At 39.5% G+C, this 15,938-nt stretch overlaps 1 protein-coding gene across 2 annotated transcripts; it reads left to right on the top strand.

Annotated features, from left to right (window-relative positions):
* The first annotated feature begins 2,756 nt into the window (after positions 1–2,756).
* On the top strand, positions 2,757–15,146 carry CCNL1 (cyclin L1). Of its 2 annotated transcripts, XM_081087892.1 has the most exons (11): positions 2,757–3,179; positions 3,489–3,563; positions 4,062–4,171; positions 9,772–9,892; positions 10,968–11,032; positions 12,732–12,831; positions 12,931–13,035; positions 13,130–13,271; positions 13,506–13,617; positions 13,744–13,842; positions 14,338–15,146. In XM_081087892.1, exons 1-11 carry the CDS (start codon positions 2,874–2,876, stop codon positions 14,684–14,686), a joined length of 1,584 nt encoding a protein of 527 aa, XP_080944018.1. In that variant the 5' UTR covers positions 2,757–2,873; the 3' UTR covers positions 14,687–15,146. The 2 variants fall into 2 exon arrangements, with proteins under 2 accessions (XP_080944018.1, XP_080944019.1); XM_081087893.1 differs by lacking the exons at positions 2,757–3,179; positions 3,489–3,563; positions 4,062–4,171 and adding an exon at positions 5,931–5,997.
* The last annotated feature ends 792 nt before the right edge of the window (positions 15,147–15,938 follow it).

Genomic DNA, 15,938 nt, shown 5'->3' with positions numbered 1-15,938 from the left:
ACATGTATACATTAAAAAATAAATGTATTTTTCATCATCACATACTGTGTTTTTTGTCGCTCGAATGAATTTCATTATTTCTTCAAGGTTCTTCACATACATACACCTTGAGATACCAAGTAGGCGTAACATGTTCTCAAAAAATTAGGGTTGGCACGCAGAAGAATTTTGAGTCAGAGATTTTGCTGGTTTTGGCACACACTCACAAAAAGGTTGCCCACCCCTGTCTTAGAACCAGGTCTCAATGCCCAGGCCAGTGCAGGCATGAGATTTTCTAAGCAGTATATGCCAAGAGTGAATTACACAGATGTCATTTCCAGAATGAGTATTTCTAATGAGAGTAACTAGACCAGAAAGTAATAAAAATAACCGCCACCAGACTAAATGAAAATTAGTCATGTAACTATATGAACAGTTCACAAAAAAGTCAGGTACTCTGATATCTGCTGTGAACAGAAACTTGATTAGTCATTTCTCAGGTTTATAAAGTCTCCCTGATGACAGTAACCAGCATGGCTTACTCCTTTTCTGCTTTTTGCACTTCCTGGTCACCTTGATGGTCTTAGTGTATGCCATTCTCTTTATTAAGGTGAAGATTTGCCCTTAGCCAAAATTACAGTGTTGCATTATTAAATTCTGGGGGTCTGATGAATAACTAATTGTTGAAGGAACTAATAAAATTATACCAATTGTGAGTTTAGAATTAAAGAACCAGAAAATTTAGATAATGGAAAACACACTCCCCAGAGAGGCTAATGGAATGAGAACGGACTTAAGCATCAAGATGCTCTAGCTGGTTTGGCTCAGTGATTAGAACATCCCCCCGTGGGCTGAAGGGTCCTGGATTTGATTCCGGTCAAGGGCACCTACCTCGGTTGCAGGCTCCATTCCTGGCCCTGGTCTAGGTACATGCAGGAGGCAACCAATCAATGTGCCTCTCTCTGTCTCTCCCCTTCCCTTCTATTCTTTCCAAAAATCAATGGAAAAGAATCCTTGGGTGAGAATTAACAACAACAAACATCAGGAATATCGCTGTTTGTCTCTTTACTCATTATCTGAAGCCTGCAGGTCTTGAAACAGAAACACAACTTTAGTTATCATCACTGACTTCCTTTTAGGCCTGGGTGGACTAAGGGCCTACGAGTAGGACGTTTGTTGAAAGAATACACAAACTATATTACAGACTTTCCATTTCATTTTTTTCTTCGAGTGACAAAAAACTCAATCATTTACCTTCCTAATGGAAGAGATTCACTTGCCTGAATTCATTTCTGGCAATATTTTTAGACAATTAAAACATATGCTTAGTTCTTCCTAATTCTGGACCCTTTATAAATCTGAATTTTAGTATTTCTCTCCACCCCTCCTTTTTTTTGGTTAATCCTCACCTGAAAATATTTTTTCCATCTATTTTTAAAGAAAGTGGAAGGGAATGAGGTTGGAGGGAGGGAGGGAGGGAGAGAGGCGGGGGCTCAAGCCTGCAACCCAGGTACATACCCTTGATCTGAATCAACCCAGGACCCTTCAGTCCTCAGGCCGACACTCCAACCACTGAGCAAACCGGCTAGGGCTCAATCAGCCTCTTTTAACATCTCCCCAGAGGGTGCGAATGTGCAGCCAGGGTTCAGAACCACTGGTCAGTCTTTACTAAGCAGAGTTGACTTAATGCTCTTACAAAAGTGAATTTTTGAGTGCATTTTGCCTTAGTGACATCCTTGCCAAAGCTGAAATGTATTCAAACTCCCGTTGCCCTACAGATCCCCGTGTCAGCGCTCTTTTCACCATTAAACGGATTAAGCCTTAAAGCCGAGCTGTGTAACCAAAGGGAACGGGGCGCCTCATCCCGGACAACCTCTCAGAAGTTCAAGGGTGGGACCCAAAGATGAAGTGAACCAAGACCAACTCCACACCTAGCAGCTTGGCTCAGCATCATTGTTCGGCTTCAGTCGTTAAGGGATTGCTAGCCAATAGTAGAGAGGAAACAATATGGGCCGCGCTAACCCCGAGGAGGACAGGCTCTCCGGGCACAATCAGATCATCCCCTAAGACTCTCCTCCCGAGGCTATTTCTGGAAAGCAGGGATTTTCCAGATCCCCGGGAGCCGGCGCGGGGCTCCGCAACCCGGCGGCCGGCGAAAGCAGCCGCCCTCCCGGGCCTCCAGCCTCCGACCCCACTCGCTCCCCCACGCCCTTTTTTGGGGAACCGATGCGGCTGGCGTTCCCGTCTTCTACAAATTCTATAAAGCACTCCTCTCCGGATTCCCCGCGTGTCCCCACACATCTGGGTTAGCACTCGCACCGGCCCGAGGGGGCGAAGGTCGCCCCTGGGGTCCCCCTGGTCCACTGCGCCCCGCAGATGCGAACACTCGGGAGAGGGCGCGCGAAGGGAGCCCGCGGACGCAGGGTCCACACAAACCACCAACATCGCGCGGAGGCAGTGGTAACTGTTGCCAAGTCTCACTTGGGGAGGAGGTGAGCTTGCAAAACTCCCGCATTGTTACTGTGGCTGAAAACATTACAGACAAGGCCGTTTGGACCTATTTTAGCTAAAAAGACCTTGGGGCCACCCCGACCACTTTGGGGGGCCCAGCAGACAGGCCACCCAGGTCCCCCCCGGGGTCCCACACCTCGGCCGCAGTTCCCGGGCCGCGCGGGAGGAGGCGCCGCCGGCGGGGGGCGGGGTGGGGTGGGGGGAGGACCTGGAGGGACTAGTTGGCTCGCGCCGCTGCGCGTGGTGACGTCAGAGCGGAAGCGCACGGTGCGTAAAGCGGCTCGGAACGCGGCGGTCACGGGCACATCCGTCGCGCCGAGGACGCTGGTTAGTTTCGCTCCGGGTTCCGGCTGCGTCGGGCGTGCGTGCAGCTCGCGGAGACTATGGCGTCCGGGCCTCACCCGACAGCGACCGCTGCCGCCGCCAGCTCGTCGGCCGCCGCCCCCAGCGCGGGCGGCTCGAGCTCGGGGACCACGACCACGACCACGACCACGTCGGGAGGGATTCTGATCGGAGACCGCCTCTACTCGGAAGTTTCTCTCACCATCGACCACTCGCTGATCCCGGAGGAGCGGCTGTCGCCCACCCCGTCCATGCAGGATGGGCTCGACCTGTGCAGCGAGACGGACTTGCGCATCCTGGGCTGCGAGCTCATCCAAGCCGCCGGCATCCTCCTCCGGCTGCCGCAGGTCGGTGCTCGGGCCCGGGCCGCCGGGCGCGCCTCTTCCCCCCGCTCCGCCCGCCCCCCCCCCCCCCCCCGGCATTCCCTTCCCACCAGGTGCCGGCAGGGCGGGGGGAGGGAGGGCGGGCCGGGAAGGACCCCCTCGGGACCTTTCTCCCCGGGTCCCAGCCGGAGCGGGGCGGTGGGCGGGGAGGCGAGGCTCCCGCGGTGCTCGCGGTGGGGAGGGCCGGGGAGCGAGCGGCGGCACAAAATGGCGGCGGCGCCTGGTGCGGGCCCGCCTGACCCTGGCGCTTCCGCTCTTCTCTCTCGTCTGCAGGTGGCGATGGCAACGGGGCAGGTGTTGTTCCATCGGTTCTTCTACTCCAAGTCTTTCGTCAAACACAGCTTCGAGGTAAGGACGGCGGGGGCGAGGGCAAAAGGATTTCCCCATCCGGAAATGGGGTGCGGGGCGGGGTGGGGGGGCGGCGCTAGCAGCGAGCTCTCCCGGAAAGATAGTGGTTCCTTTGGGCCGCGGTACCTGGTTCTCGCTCTCCCGGAAGTGGGGGCTTGTGGAATGTGTCCCGGGTCCCGGGTCCCGGGTCCCGAGCCCTCCCATCAGTAATTGGAATTTTCAGCTGAGCTCAAAAGCCCTGTGAGACTGGGCTTGATTGTCTCTGGATTCAGAATGGAGGGATTAATCAATTAAAATAATTCACAGAATTAACGTGGCCGGGAAGCTTCTGGCTTGGAAATGTCATCTTAATTTTATTTCACCGAAGGTTGTCCTAGTTGTGTCCTCCCCAAGTTTTTCCAGCAGAATAAGGCAGTTAGGTTTGGGGAGGGGCACCGTTTCCGAACGGCGCGGGGTAGAGCCCTCCTCTAACAAGCTTTCCTTGGCTCCTTCCTTCAGATTGTCGCCATGGCTTGTATTAATCTTGCATCGAAAATCGAAGAAGCGCCCCGAAGAATAAGAGACGTGATTAACGTGTTCCACCACCTACGCCAGTTAAGAGGAAAAAGGTAAGATTGGCATGATTGAGCACAACATCTCTCGCTGCTGCTGTACTGTGCACACCAATCATCAAACCAAACATGCTTTCCTCTCAAGTGAAAACCCATGCACAGGGAAACTTATTTAGGTGTTGAAATTCACATAGGAGCACACTGATACTTAATAACCAAAAAAAAAAACAAACCAAAAACCAAACCCAAAACCAAAAACCCCCACCATTAACCAGCTATCTGGAGTTTGTAGAGGCAGTTCATTTATGGACAATCCTAACAGTGCTGTGAAGCAGTCCTGTGGCTTAAGATTAAACAAGAAAGGGAGTGCGTTGGGCTCAAGTGTGAGTGTATCTGTAAGTTGTTTCTCCCCACCCCTCTCTGGAAGACTGAAGGCTGGAAGTTTAAACGGCAGTTCAAGTTCATAACGTGGCACAGTTTTGTGTAGATTGTTTCTCTACTCGGAAGTCCCAGTTAACACGGTATCAATTGAGGTTGGCTTTTGTTAAGAGTACTTCAACATTGAACTACGATATACCGGATCTGAAAGGACTGCAGGATGATAAAGTTTGAAGTCAAAGGGATTAAACAGGTATTTTGTCTTGGTCAGATAAGTCCCAGTGAGTGGGTTAGAAAAATAACTCTTGATTGATTGGGTTATATTTAGATAAGGCTTCTTTAACTTCTCTTCTAAGAAAATAGAGACCAAAAGAGTGCCTTCTAGGTGTTGTGGCTACGTCATAACACTTTATGTGGATTTAATGTTCATGTGAACAGGACCAGAAATTTTAGTTGCAGCACTTCAGGTGACTTCTAGTGCATGCTGCAGAAGGAGATAGCTGGAATAGATTAGGTCTTTTCACTTTTTAAGAAATTGTGATGTTAGATAAACTTGTATGGAGTTTGAAAGGAAGTTATAAAAGGATTTTAAGTTGTTTTGGGGATTGGGTGTTGGTTAGTGCCAACTTAGTATCCTACCTGAGTGTTTCTTAATCAGCTGAATCTGTAGGTTGGCATAATAGACCTGTTCAGAGACAAGCAAATAGAAAAGTAACCTTAAAACGATGAGTTAAAAAGTTTGAAACATTGCTCTTCAGATAGTTTTCACATTTTTTTAGTTTTCTTACGTTTTTTTTTCTGCCATCTTTCCTCATTCACCCTAACCATATCCAGGGATAGACTAATTTTTTATTTCATTTTAAAATATCTTTTAGCTTCTTGGTGAGGAATTCCTGGAAATTGGGAAGATTTCAATTTGGTATTTAGTGTGGTCTGAGCTAAAATTTACATTTAGATATCTCACTGATTCTTCAGGGTGTTTAAAACACACTAGTAACAAGGCTCTTCAGTGAAAGGATTCTATGCTGGTGTAAAGGAAATAGCTTTCTGTTATTTTTTGAACCATTGAGCCAACTCTTATCACTTAATAATGATTATCTACTTTGAAATTTCTCTGTGAGCCTTAGAGCATTCTTCCTCCATTTCAGAGAGTAGTTCTTAACTATAAAAATCTTGGAATGTAAAACATTTCACCTGACTTTTGTGTCTGTAACTGGTTTTTTGGGGGGGTCATTACAAAGAGACTGATTTTTGTCTCGATCTTAGAAGTGACTAGCATGAAATTTAAAAGGAGTTGTTAATTGCATGGAAGCCTTTTTTTTAAAAAGCAGGATGTAAAAGTGTTTCTATGCATATTACAAGTTTACTCAGACACGTAACTTGTATATGTTATTAACTTCAACTCTTTTTTCCCTTGCAACCGACTATACAGCGACCAGCTACATTTACCAAAGCCTGGGTGATGTGGAGTGGTACATAGCGATGAAGCTGTCGTCATGGCAACAGTGAGTGAAGTATGGAAAATCCCCAAGGAGAAGCCAGTGCTCTGAGAATAGGTCACTGGAATCGGGGACTAACAGGTTGGCCACTGCTGAACCATTTAGAAAAACTCCTGTTTCTTGTTATAAGCTTTAATCTTTGCTGTCCAAGTTATATAACTGTAGCTTAATATTGTTTTTTCATAGATTAATGTCATTAGAAAGTATTGTCAGTATTATACTTCAGTTGGTAAAATAATGTCAGCTTATTTTAATGTTATTTATTTTAATGAAGTTTATGAAAGTCTTATTGTAGTGTGAACTAGAAAATTACAAAGGAGGAATCATTTCTGTAGCCTTTAGATATTGTTTTTCAGTCCCGGCTACACATTAGAATTACCAGGTGAACTTTTAGAAAGTACCAATGCCCAAGCCACATTCCGTATTATTTGACTGTTTCCCCCTTTGATTTTTTTGGTAGTTTGGTAATTGTCTTTTAAACTCAGAATAAATGGCTGAATTTAATAGTTTCCAATTATAATTTGCTTTTGGGGTGGAACATATTCACAGCAAATTAGGGTTTTCTGTGGTTTCAAGGAAAGGCTCAATTAAACGTGTAATTTACAACTTTCAAAGATAAGACTTCGTTGTCTAAAAGAAGACATCTTCAGACTGGTGCAACCACTCTCATTGGTACATATGGTGTATTTTCAACATGTATATAAATCATGGATGAAAGTTAGAACGGTCATAAGTCCAGCCTCCATTTGCAGTTTTATTTTATGGCTCTAATGGTGGCCTTCATTTTGTTTTTAAACACTGCTAAAAAAGAATGTTCCTTTGAAGTCGTATTGCAGATTTCTGTGTATTGAGCAGGAGGAGTCTGCCTCTTTGTAAACTATAGTATAGTTCCTGAAGAACTAGTTTTCATACTACATGAGTGAAACTTTGCATCTCCTGATCCTGATTTCTTTGTCTTTGAGGTATATTTGAACTAAGTCATGCTAACGGAAAAATAGCTGTCCTAAGAGGGCAGATAATAAACTTTTAATGGTCAAAGCCCAAGATTTCCTATTAAGACTAAAATTTGGAAATCGTTCTTTTCATATAAATTAATTTGAAAAGTATGACAAACTTCAAAGCCGGTAAGGTAGAGTTAGATTTGGTTGTTAGTTGATAACAAATTTTTTTCTCTCTCTTAATAAATGATTTCTTTTTTAAGAGATTTTTTAAAATGCCACCTCTTCAAACTTTTATCAGAAAGGAGATTTAACATAATTGGAGAGGAAGGCATTCCTTAATTCAATTTAATGTGCTTATTGCTACAGAAAGTACTAATTGATACTATGTTAATAAAAAGAAACCACTTGCTTAGACGGTTTTCTTGATCCTTTACTTGCTTATTTATCCGAACACATTTTTCTCCTACAAAATACAAGTTGTAAATTATACATTTATTGAGCCTTCCTTGGTTTGTGAGGTAAAACCAATTCTGCACAAAAATGAAGGTGTTAGATTATACACCCACAAAGTTAACTTTGAAAACTGTAGGTATTAGTAGGCCTAAGCAAAAAGTTGAGTATGTAGTTGAATTAATAGTGGATAATGGATTTAGTTTCCTTAATCATTTGATGTTATTGGAGTGTTGACACCAAAATAGAGGGAAAGTAAAGATCGTGGCAGAGTAGATGGAAAATAACAGTTGGTTTAAGCAGAATTGATAATTAAGCCTGATTTACTAGCAGAGAGTAGCCATAATTTGAACAAGTATAAGTATCTAGCTGGTTAATTACAAGAAAAATGAATTTTAACAATTTGAAGGAAACTTTTAAAGCAAGCTTTAGTAAGATGTATAAATGAGTTTACTCAAAAGAAATGGGAAATGAGACAAAACTGCTTTTATATGGTTTCTAATGGTGCAGTTTTGCTGTCCCAATTGCAATGGATTAACAGTTAAAGTTCTGGGTGCCACTATAACACGGAAGGTCTCCTTTCTCCTAATGCCTGTTGAGGGAGACATTAGCCTGAGGTGGATTTAACTTCTAAATTTCCTGTCATGATGAAACCTGAAAAATAATAAACCTTAAGTTCTTTGAGATATGCTTTCATGTATACATTTATTGGTCTTGAGGTAAATTTGATTTTTTCCCCTCCAAAGAATAGTTAACTTGTAGCCTATTGTCCTAATAAAAATGGATTCATTGATACTATGCTAGAAATCGGCCCTCTCCAATTGATGGCCTCATTTCTCACACCTTTTATATCTGTAACAGGAATTGAACTGAGTGAAGGCCAGTTTCAGCATTGTTAATCTTAACAGCTATTTTCCATTTTGTCAGCTTGCCAGCTTCTGTCTTGTTTAATACAATTTGATTTAAAAAAAATTGAAATAGCCTAGCAAGCATTCTAGTTTTCATCATTTTAAATGTGAGAAAATAAGTGATTTCTTCTCTGATAACATGTCACCACAGGGGTAGTTAATGTGGCTTATTTCACATTGTTACCTAATTTTCAAGTGGATGTATTAAAATTGGTTTTTGATTTTAAAGTGTTAGCTTACATTTTTCTGGATTTGCTGTGCATGGTAAAAGGAGTTGTGAGTTGGGGTAATATTCAGAATTATTATGTTTTTAAAATAGATGTTGTGTTCTGCCTAGGGCAGAAGCTCTTGAATCTTTTGGCTGATAATTGAGTATGGGGAAAATATTTAAATATCCTACATATACGTGTATATATCATATAATCAATATTTTTAATAATATCTTAACAAAAATATATTTTTGTTGGTTCAGTCTAAAAATGTATCAAACAAAGGACACTAGGGCATTTTATGGGCTTTTAAATGAAAAGTCCAAGTCTTAACAAAAAAAAATTCTCAGTAAGAAGCTAATTTTGAACATAAGCTTTAAAAGCTTTAAATAAAAGAAACCGGTTTTTCATTTTAAGACTTAAATAAGGTAGTCTTTTAATTGAATGTGCTGTTTCTAAAGCATTGAGCCCCTGACTGTTAGATAGCCTTCTGCATCATAACTTTGGAAGCTATCAAACTTGAATCTGGCACAGAGACCTTGAGTGTTGTCCTGGTTTCCTCATTATGGTCCTCCCTTCTCTTGCATTGCTAAATATACTGCCTAATAACTACAACTCAACAAAATTTAGGCATGGTTTTTATTGATCACTTTGAATTTTTAATCTGATTTAATTGTATAAACTATTTTGGTAATTGAACTAAATCTTTGGTTTCCAGATTATTTTCTTTAACAGAAATAGAATCTTAGAACAATTTGCTTAAACAAATTGCCCATTGCGGGGGAAATGTGGACTAGCTACCCAATATTTTTTCCCTTAATTTTAATTTTGGCCATAAAGTAACCAAGAGTTGATATTTTGTAAAATCACTATAATCTTATAAGGTCTTATAGTAAATATTTTCAGGAGCACTTTGATTTTGTCAGTGCAGAGAGTCTGGAGACTAATGAGATTTGTGATAGCTGTCACTGACGTTAAGCAACATATATTCCCAAAGTATCCATATGAAATAACCAAGGATAAATACAAGAGAGGTAGAGTGAATTATTTCCATTGCAGGATTGAGTTAGTTCTATAGGAATTTAGTCTAGAAAGTATATATTTAATTAGCATAACTTGGACAGCACAAGATTAATGCCTTAACTTGTTTGCAGGAGTTTAAAAAGCTGGTTTCTGTTGCCAATAGTTGGTTGGAAGGGAAAACGGAGATGCCACAAATAAAAATTTTTGGATGTGCAAAACAGTTTTGATTTTATTTCTTACAAACTATAGGACTCCAAGCCCCCTCATCCTTGATCAGAACTACATTAACACCAAAAATCAAGTTATCAAAGCAGAGAGGAGGGTGCTAAAGGAGTTGGGATTTTGTGTTCATGTCAAGCATCCCCATAAGGTGAGTTATAGAGTACAGGAATTGTATTCGTAAGTATTAGGGTTTTTTTAAACTTTTATTTTACATGAATATATGTTTATATTTGAGAGTCCACCTTGGTTTTTAAATGCGACCTTTTAGATTTTGAAGTTTATCAGAAAAATGGGAGTCAAAAAGACAGATTCAAAACTTTACTGTTGTGTAGGCATTGATAAGTTCTTTTTGCCTCTGTGGTTAACCCAGTTTTCCCTACCTAGAAACAGAGTTTATGAAATAACTCATTCCAAGGAATAAATTCTATATATATATGTGGGTGTGTGTATATGCACAAAAAAGTCTGGCATGCTACCTATTGCATTGTAAAATGTTCAAGCTGTGTTGGCTGCTTACTGTTACTGTTTCTGAATGTTCAAAGGTTTCTCTAGCAAGTCTTGGCTTGCATGTGGCTGACATAAGTAACAGCAAAATAGTTACAAGAATGGATGCCCTGAAAGCAGAACTCTCTGCAATAGAAACTTGTCTCTGCCATTAGCTGAGTGACCTTGGCAGATATCTCTGTTCTTAGATTTCACAACTCTAAAGTTGTAATACAGTTCCTAAAATACCTCATCTGAACTGAGGTAAAGCTACTTATATATAGTGTGATAAACTTCACTGTAGAAACATTCAGTGTTTGATACTTACTATAATACCCACTTCGAGCTTTACAATGTATCATGCCCATTATATAACTTTTAAAACAGTGTTTAGGGTTTGGGACAGGCAGAGTTGTACCTTGGGAAATTAAATGCTATAATCTTGTTTGTAGACACAATGCCTGCCACTTAGTATTCATGAAAAATTGTTTTTTATTGAAATAACCCAATTTTTTTCCCTGTACAATCTTGAAACATTTTAAAATAATTTTTATGGAATCTTGTAGCATAATAACCCACATTGATTCAGATACATTTTAGATTGGTCTGTATAATTTATGTAGTTTACAGAAGAATTAAAATTTGAATCTAACATTTTCAGTTACTTATATGCATTGAACTCTGTACTCGGAAAGAACCAATGTTGTGCTAAACTGAGTTTTTTTCCCCTTGTCCTTCAGATCATTTTTATGTATTTACAAGTCTTAGAATGTGAACGTAATCAAACCCTGGTTCAAACTGCCTGGTAAGTTGTTTTGGTTTTTTTTTTACATTTTTTTCCTAGTCAGGAAAACAGAAGCAGAAATAAAGTAAGTTTCGTTTTCCCTTTCCAAAATAATGAGATGAGTTTCTTTTGGTGCTTTTTTTGTTTTGTTTTTTAATCAAAAGGTAAATAATGCTTATTTCTGCTTCCTGTTTTCTTGGCTTGACTAGTTATTTTTAATGGAGAACTCAATTTAACTTTGTTCTTTTTTCTACTCTTTAATTAAAGGGTAGTCCATGATGGTAAGTCATAGAACTCTGCCCTCTGCACTTCAGCCCATGACCTCAGGATGGCCTGATTGGCTGCCCTGCTCTCCAGCCAATCCAGTGCAAGCTCTCATCCGAGATTCACTGAAGTGGTCCATATCCATCTGGCAGCATCTTCTAGTTCTGTCGGGGTGTCAAAAGGATTTGTATATTTGCTTCTAGAAGTAACTATTCAACATGCCTATGTATTGAATGTATACCTGTAACTATCAAAATGAATAGTTCACTTTTGATAGATTGTTATTCGACCATTATGAATTAAGTGATTTTTTTGTTAGGAGTTTGACTAGATTTCAATTTTCAGTATGTATAGCATGAATTCTACCAAAGGAAGCTACAGCTTGTAGCTTAAAGTGGTCACCATTTCCATTCTGGATGAATTTCTAGCTGCTGGGCTATTGCAGACAATAACAGAATTAAGAAGTACTTGATTTTTCGAAGCACTTTATAACTTGGACTTTTGAGATGCAGATATGTGATTTGGAATGCTAGCTTATTTAAAGGTAAAGTAAAACAAGGATTTGTTGTCCAGACATAACTACTGTCTCAACACAATAGGTGTACAGGACTTAATTTTATGTTCTGGACTTATGACTGCCATACTTGTTTTGGATTCAGTAAATATTAGTAATAGAAAAGTTTCACTGCTTTTATAAAATGCATGACATTTTTAATATATGTTCTGTAAAACAGATTTTAGCAGTTACAGTAAGGATTTTTAAGAAACAACCTTGTAGTTTAACCTTTTAAACAATTTGTAAAATTTTTTCAATACTTCAGGGATGTTGTGGGGAGGGTTCACTAAAGAAATCAAGCAGTTTATTAGCTGAAGTAGTTAATTGCTTTTCTTTGTACTTAGTCACAAAAAAAGGTATATAAACAAGGCTGTTTTATATATTTATTGCTCTTCACTTCCCTGTCTAGATTTTCTGAAGTACTTAGTTTTCTTAATATAACTTGGTGAGTGCTTACCTTTTTACCCCTGTCACAGTACTTTGAATTTTTTGAAAGAACTTGGTTGACACTGCTTTTCATTGTGGATAAAGGAGAGATGGTCAATAATTAATGGCTTGAAGTATTGTTGGAGTGGTTTATCATTTCTGAAACTAGTTATTCAGAATTGACTTTTAAAGCATTGATTTTCATAAAAATATAGTTTTAAAATTTTACATATATGTTCTATTTGGAATAATAGAATTATTTTAAAAGAATTTAGTCATAGGAAAGCTGAAGAATTGTTCTAGTGTTAAATTCTTATCTCTCTGATTTTTGAGTTAAGAATTGTTATTTGCTAGAATATGAAGATATAGATATAAATACGAGAAGAAAAAAGAATAAAGTAGATTGAGTCTCCAATTTTATGTAAGCTTTAGAACTGGTTTATGTACAGAGCTTATGATTAAAATATTTTTCAGGAATTATATGAATGACAGTCTTCGAACCAATGTATTTGTTCGATTTCAACCAGAGACTATAGCGTGTGCTTGCATCTACCTTGCAGCTAGAGCTCTTCAGGTAGGTTTAGATAGCCCGTTTTGTTCTGTGGGATAAATTAGTCCTCCTAATAAAAAACAGTAAACATTTGATCTAAACCACTCTCTTTTCACTGTTTAGATTCCATTGCCCACTCGTCCCCATTGGTTTCTTCTTTTTGGTACTACTGAAGAGGAGATCCAGGATATCTGTGTAGAAACTCTTAGGCTTTATACCAGGAAAAAGGTAATTCTGTTTACTCGTGTTTGTGCTAATACTTTCTCAATGCTAACACTCTAAACTGTGAAGGCGAGATACTAACTTCATTTTCCTCCAATAGCCAAACTATGAATTGCTGGAAAAAGAAGTGGAGAAAAGAAAAGTGGCCTTACAAGAAGCCAAATTAAAAGCAAAGGGATTGAATCCTGATGGAACTCCAGCCCTTTCAACCCTTGGTGGATTTTCTCCAGCCTCTAAACCATGTAAGATTTATTCAGAATTGAAATGAGGTGGGCACTGAAGGTGTGTGATTATTAGAATGCTTTAGCATTTATCATTTGCAAGGAAACGATGTTAAGAAGCCATTACTATTTTCTCTTGACAGTCAACTGAAGACATACTTGAAAGCGTGATACTTGCATTATACGCACGAACAACTTTTGAGCCTCTGTTAAATCCAGTAGTTAACATGTCTTTATTATGTTTGTTTATTTAAGCATCACCAAGAGAAGTAAAGGCTGAAGAGAAGTCACCTATCTCCGTTAATGTGAAGATGGTCAAAAAAGAACCTGAAGACAGACAGCAGGCTTCCAAAAGCCCTTATAATGGGTGAGTATACTTGAGTTAGAATTGGCCCCAGGAATCTTATATGTGATTAATTTCTAACACACTAAATACGTAACTAATACACTGTTTTGTTTGTTTGGTTTTTTTGTTTTGTTATGTTTTTTGAAGTGTAAGAAAAGACAGCAAGAGAAGTAGAAATAGCAGAAGTGCAAGTCGATCAAGGTCAAGAACACGATCACATTCTAGATCACATACTCCAAGAAGACAGTAAGTAAATATTCTCTTAGAAAAAACAACTTTATTTGGAGTGTTTAAAAAGTTACTCTTTAAAAAAAAATTGAACAAATTAAGTGTGAAAAAATTGTCTTTCTGTCTGATTTCTGTTAGAAAATTGACTATTTCATTAATCACTTATTGGTTAATAAATCAACTATAGCCAAAGAATTTTCTAATTAGCTTTATAATTAGATTGTGGCTCTTTTTAACGTATGGGAAATACTTAATAAAAAGCATAGCTATCTAGAACATCCTGTAAAACTTACTAAATACTCTCCTTGGCATATAGACATTTACATTTGTTTAAGATTTGTCAGTATAGGCTTGAGGGAAGGTAGTGAGGGGGAGAAATTTAATAAAAGTCTTCAGTCTAGCCTGTTGTCAGTACAGGCCTGATAGTTTTGTTTTGAACTTGTTTTGAGCACCACCAAAATAATCTGTTTCCAGCAGAAATCGAATCTAAATCTCAAATTTTTATTGTCTAAGTTACAATAATAGGCGGAGTCGATCTGGAACATACAGCTCGAGATCAAGAAGCAGGTCCCGCAGTCACAGTGAAAGCCCAAGAAGACATCATAATCATGGTTCTCCTCACCTTAAGGCCAAGCATACCAGAGATGATTTAAAAAGTTCAAATAGACATGGTCATAAAAGGAAAAAGTCTCGTTCTCGATCTCAGAGCAAGTCTCGGGATCACTCAGATGCGGCCAAGAAACACAGGCATGAAAGGGGACATCATAGGGACAGGCGTGAAAGATCTCGCTCCTTTGAGAGGTCCCATAAAGGCAAGCATCATGGTGGCAGCCGCTCAGGACATGGCAGGCACAGGCGCTGACTTCCTCGGTTGAGCCTGCATCAATTCCTGGTTTTGCCTATCTACAGTGTGATGTATGGACTCATAATCAAAACATTAAAAGCAAACTGATTAGGATTTGATTTCTTAAAAACCCTCTAGGTCTCTAGAAACACTGAGGACAATTTCTCTTGAAAAGAACTATGTTAATTTTTTTTTTTTTTTTTTTTTTTTGCACATTAAAATGCCCTAGCAGTATCTAATTGAAAACCATGGTCGGGTTCAATTGTACTTATTAGAGTTGTGTATTGTTTATTGCTATAAGAACTGGAGTGTGAATTCTGTAAAAATGTATCTTATTTTTATACAGATAAAATTGCAGACACTGTTCTATTTAAGTGGTTATTTGTTTAAATGATGGTGAATACTTTCTTAACACTGGTTTGTCTGCATGTGTAAAGATTTTTACAAGGAAATAAAATACAAATCTTGTTTTTCTAAACTGCTTCTTCAAATATTTTATTAAATAAATTATTTAAATGAGCAGAATTTTAATAGTAAAATGACTATACTGATTTTCTAGCAAACCTATTCTTACCTAGTTTGAGATTATACATTTCTTAAGTCTTCCCTGTTTATATGGAAAAAGGAAATGGGAGTGTAACATTAAAGGATAAGTCAGTTTTAAGTACTATTTCTAAAGTGAACTGTCCTCATGAACAAACCCAAACTTTTAACATGACAGTGAGTCAGACCCAACTATTGGGCTTTAAAGTTTATTTATATATTCAATGATTTTTATCTAGGCTAGGATAATTCAGTAATGAGGTGAGGCCCTCAGAACCTGGTTGGCTGATAAAGTAAAATCTGGACACAAAAATGAAGTTTTGAAAATGCCATTATTGTGTATCCAAATGAATATTTTTCAAATTACTTATATTGAGAGTTATTTTCCCAATATTTTGGAAGTGAATTTAGAAATTTTAAAAGGCCATAATAAAATATTGCAGTGTTTTATAGTTACACTAGAGGCCCAGTGCATCAGATTTGCGTACTGGGTGTGGGCGGGTGCACCCCAGCCTGATCTGTGCTCTCTCCCAGCCTGGGAGCTCTAGGCGCACATCCTTAGTGCTGCTGCGGAGGCGGGAGAGACTCCTGACAGCCTTGAGCCAGATTCTGGCTGAGTAGTGCTCCCCTGTGGAAGTGTACTGACCCCCAGGGGGCAGCTCCAGTGTTGAGCGTCTGACCCCTGGTGGTCAGTGCGTGTCATAGCAACCAGTCCTGCAGTTCAGTC

This window comes from Myotis nattereri (genome assembly GCF_964212035.1).
Source record: "Myotis nattereri genome assembly, chromosome: 3".
In the NCBI taxonomy this organism is placed as follows: Eukaryota; Metazoa; Chordata; class Mammalia; order Chiroptera; family Vespertilionidae; genus Myotis; species Myotis nattereri.
Note: the sequence above shows the minus strand (reverse complement) of the source record. Positions and strands in the feature narration are given on the sequence as shown.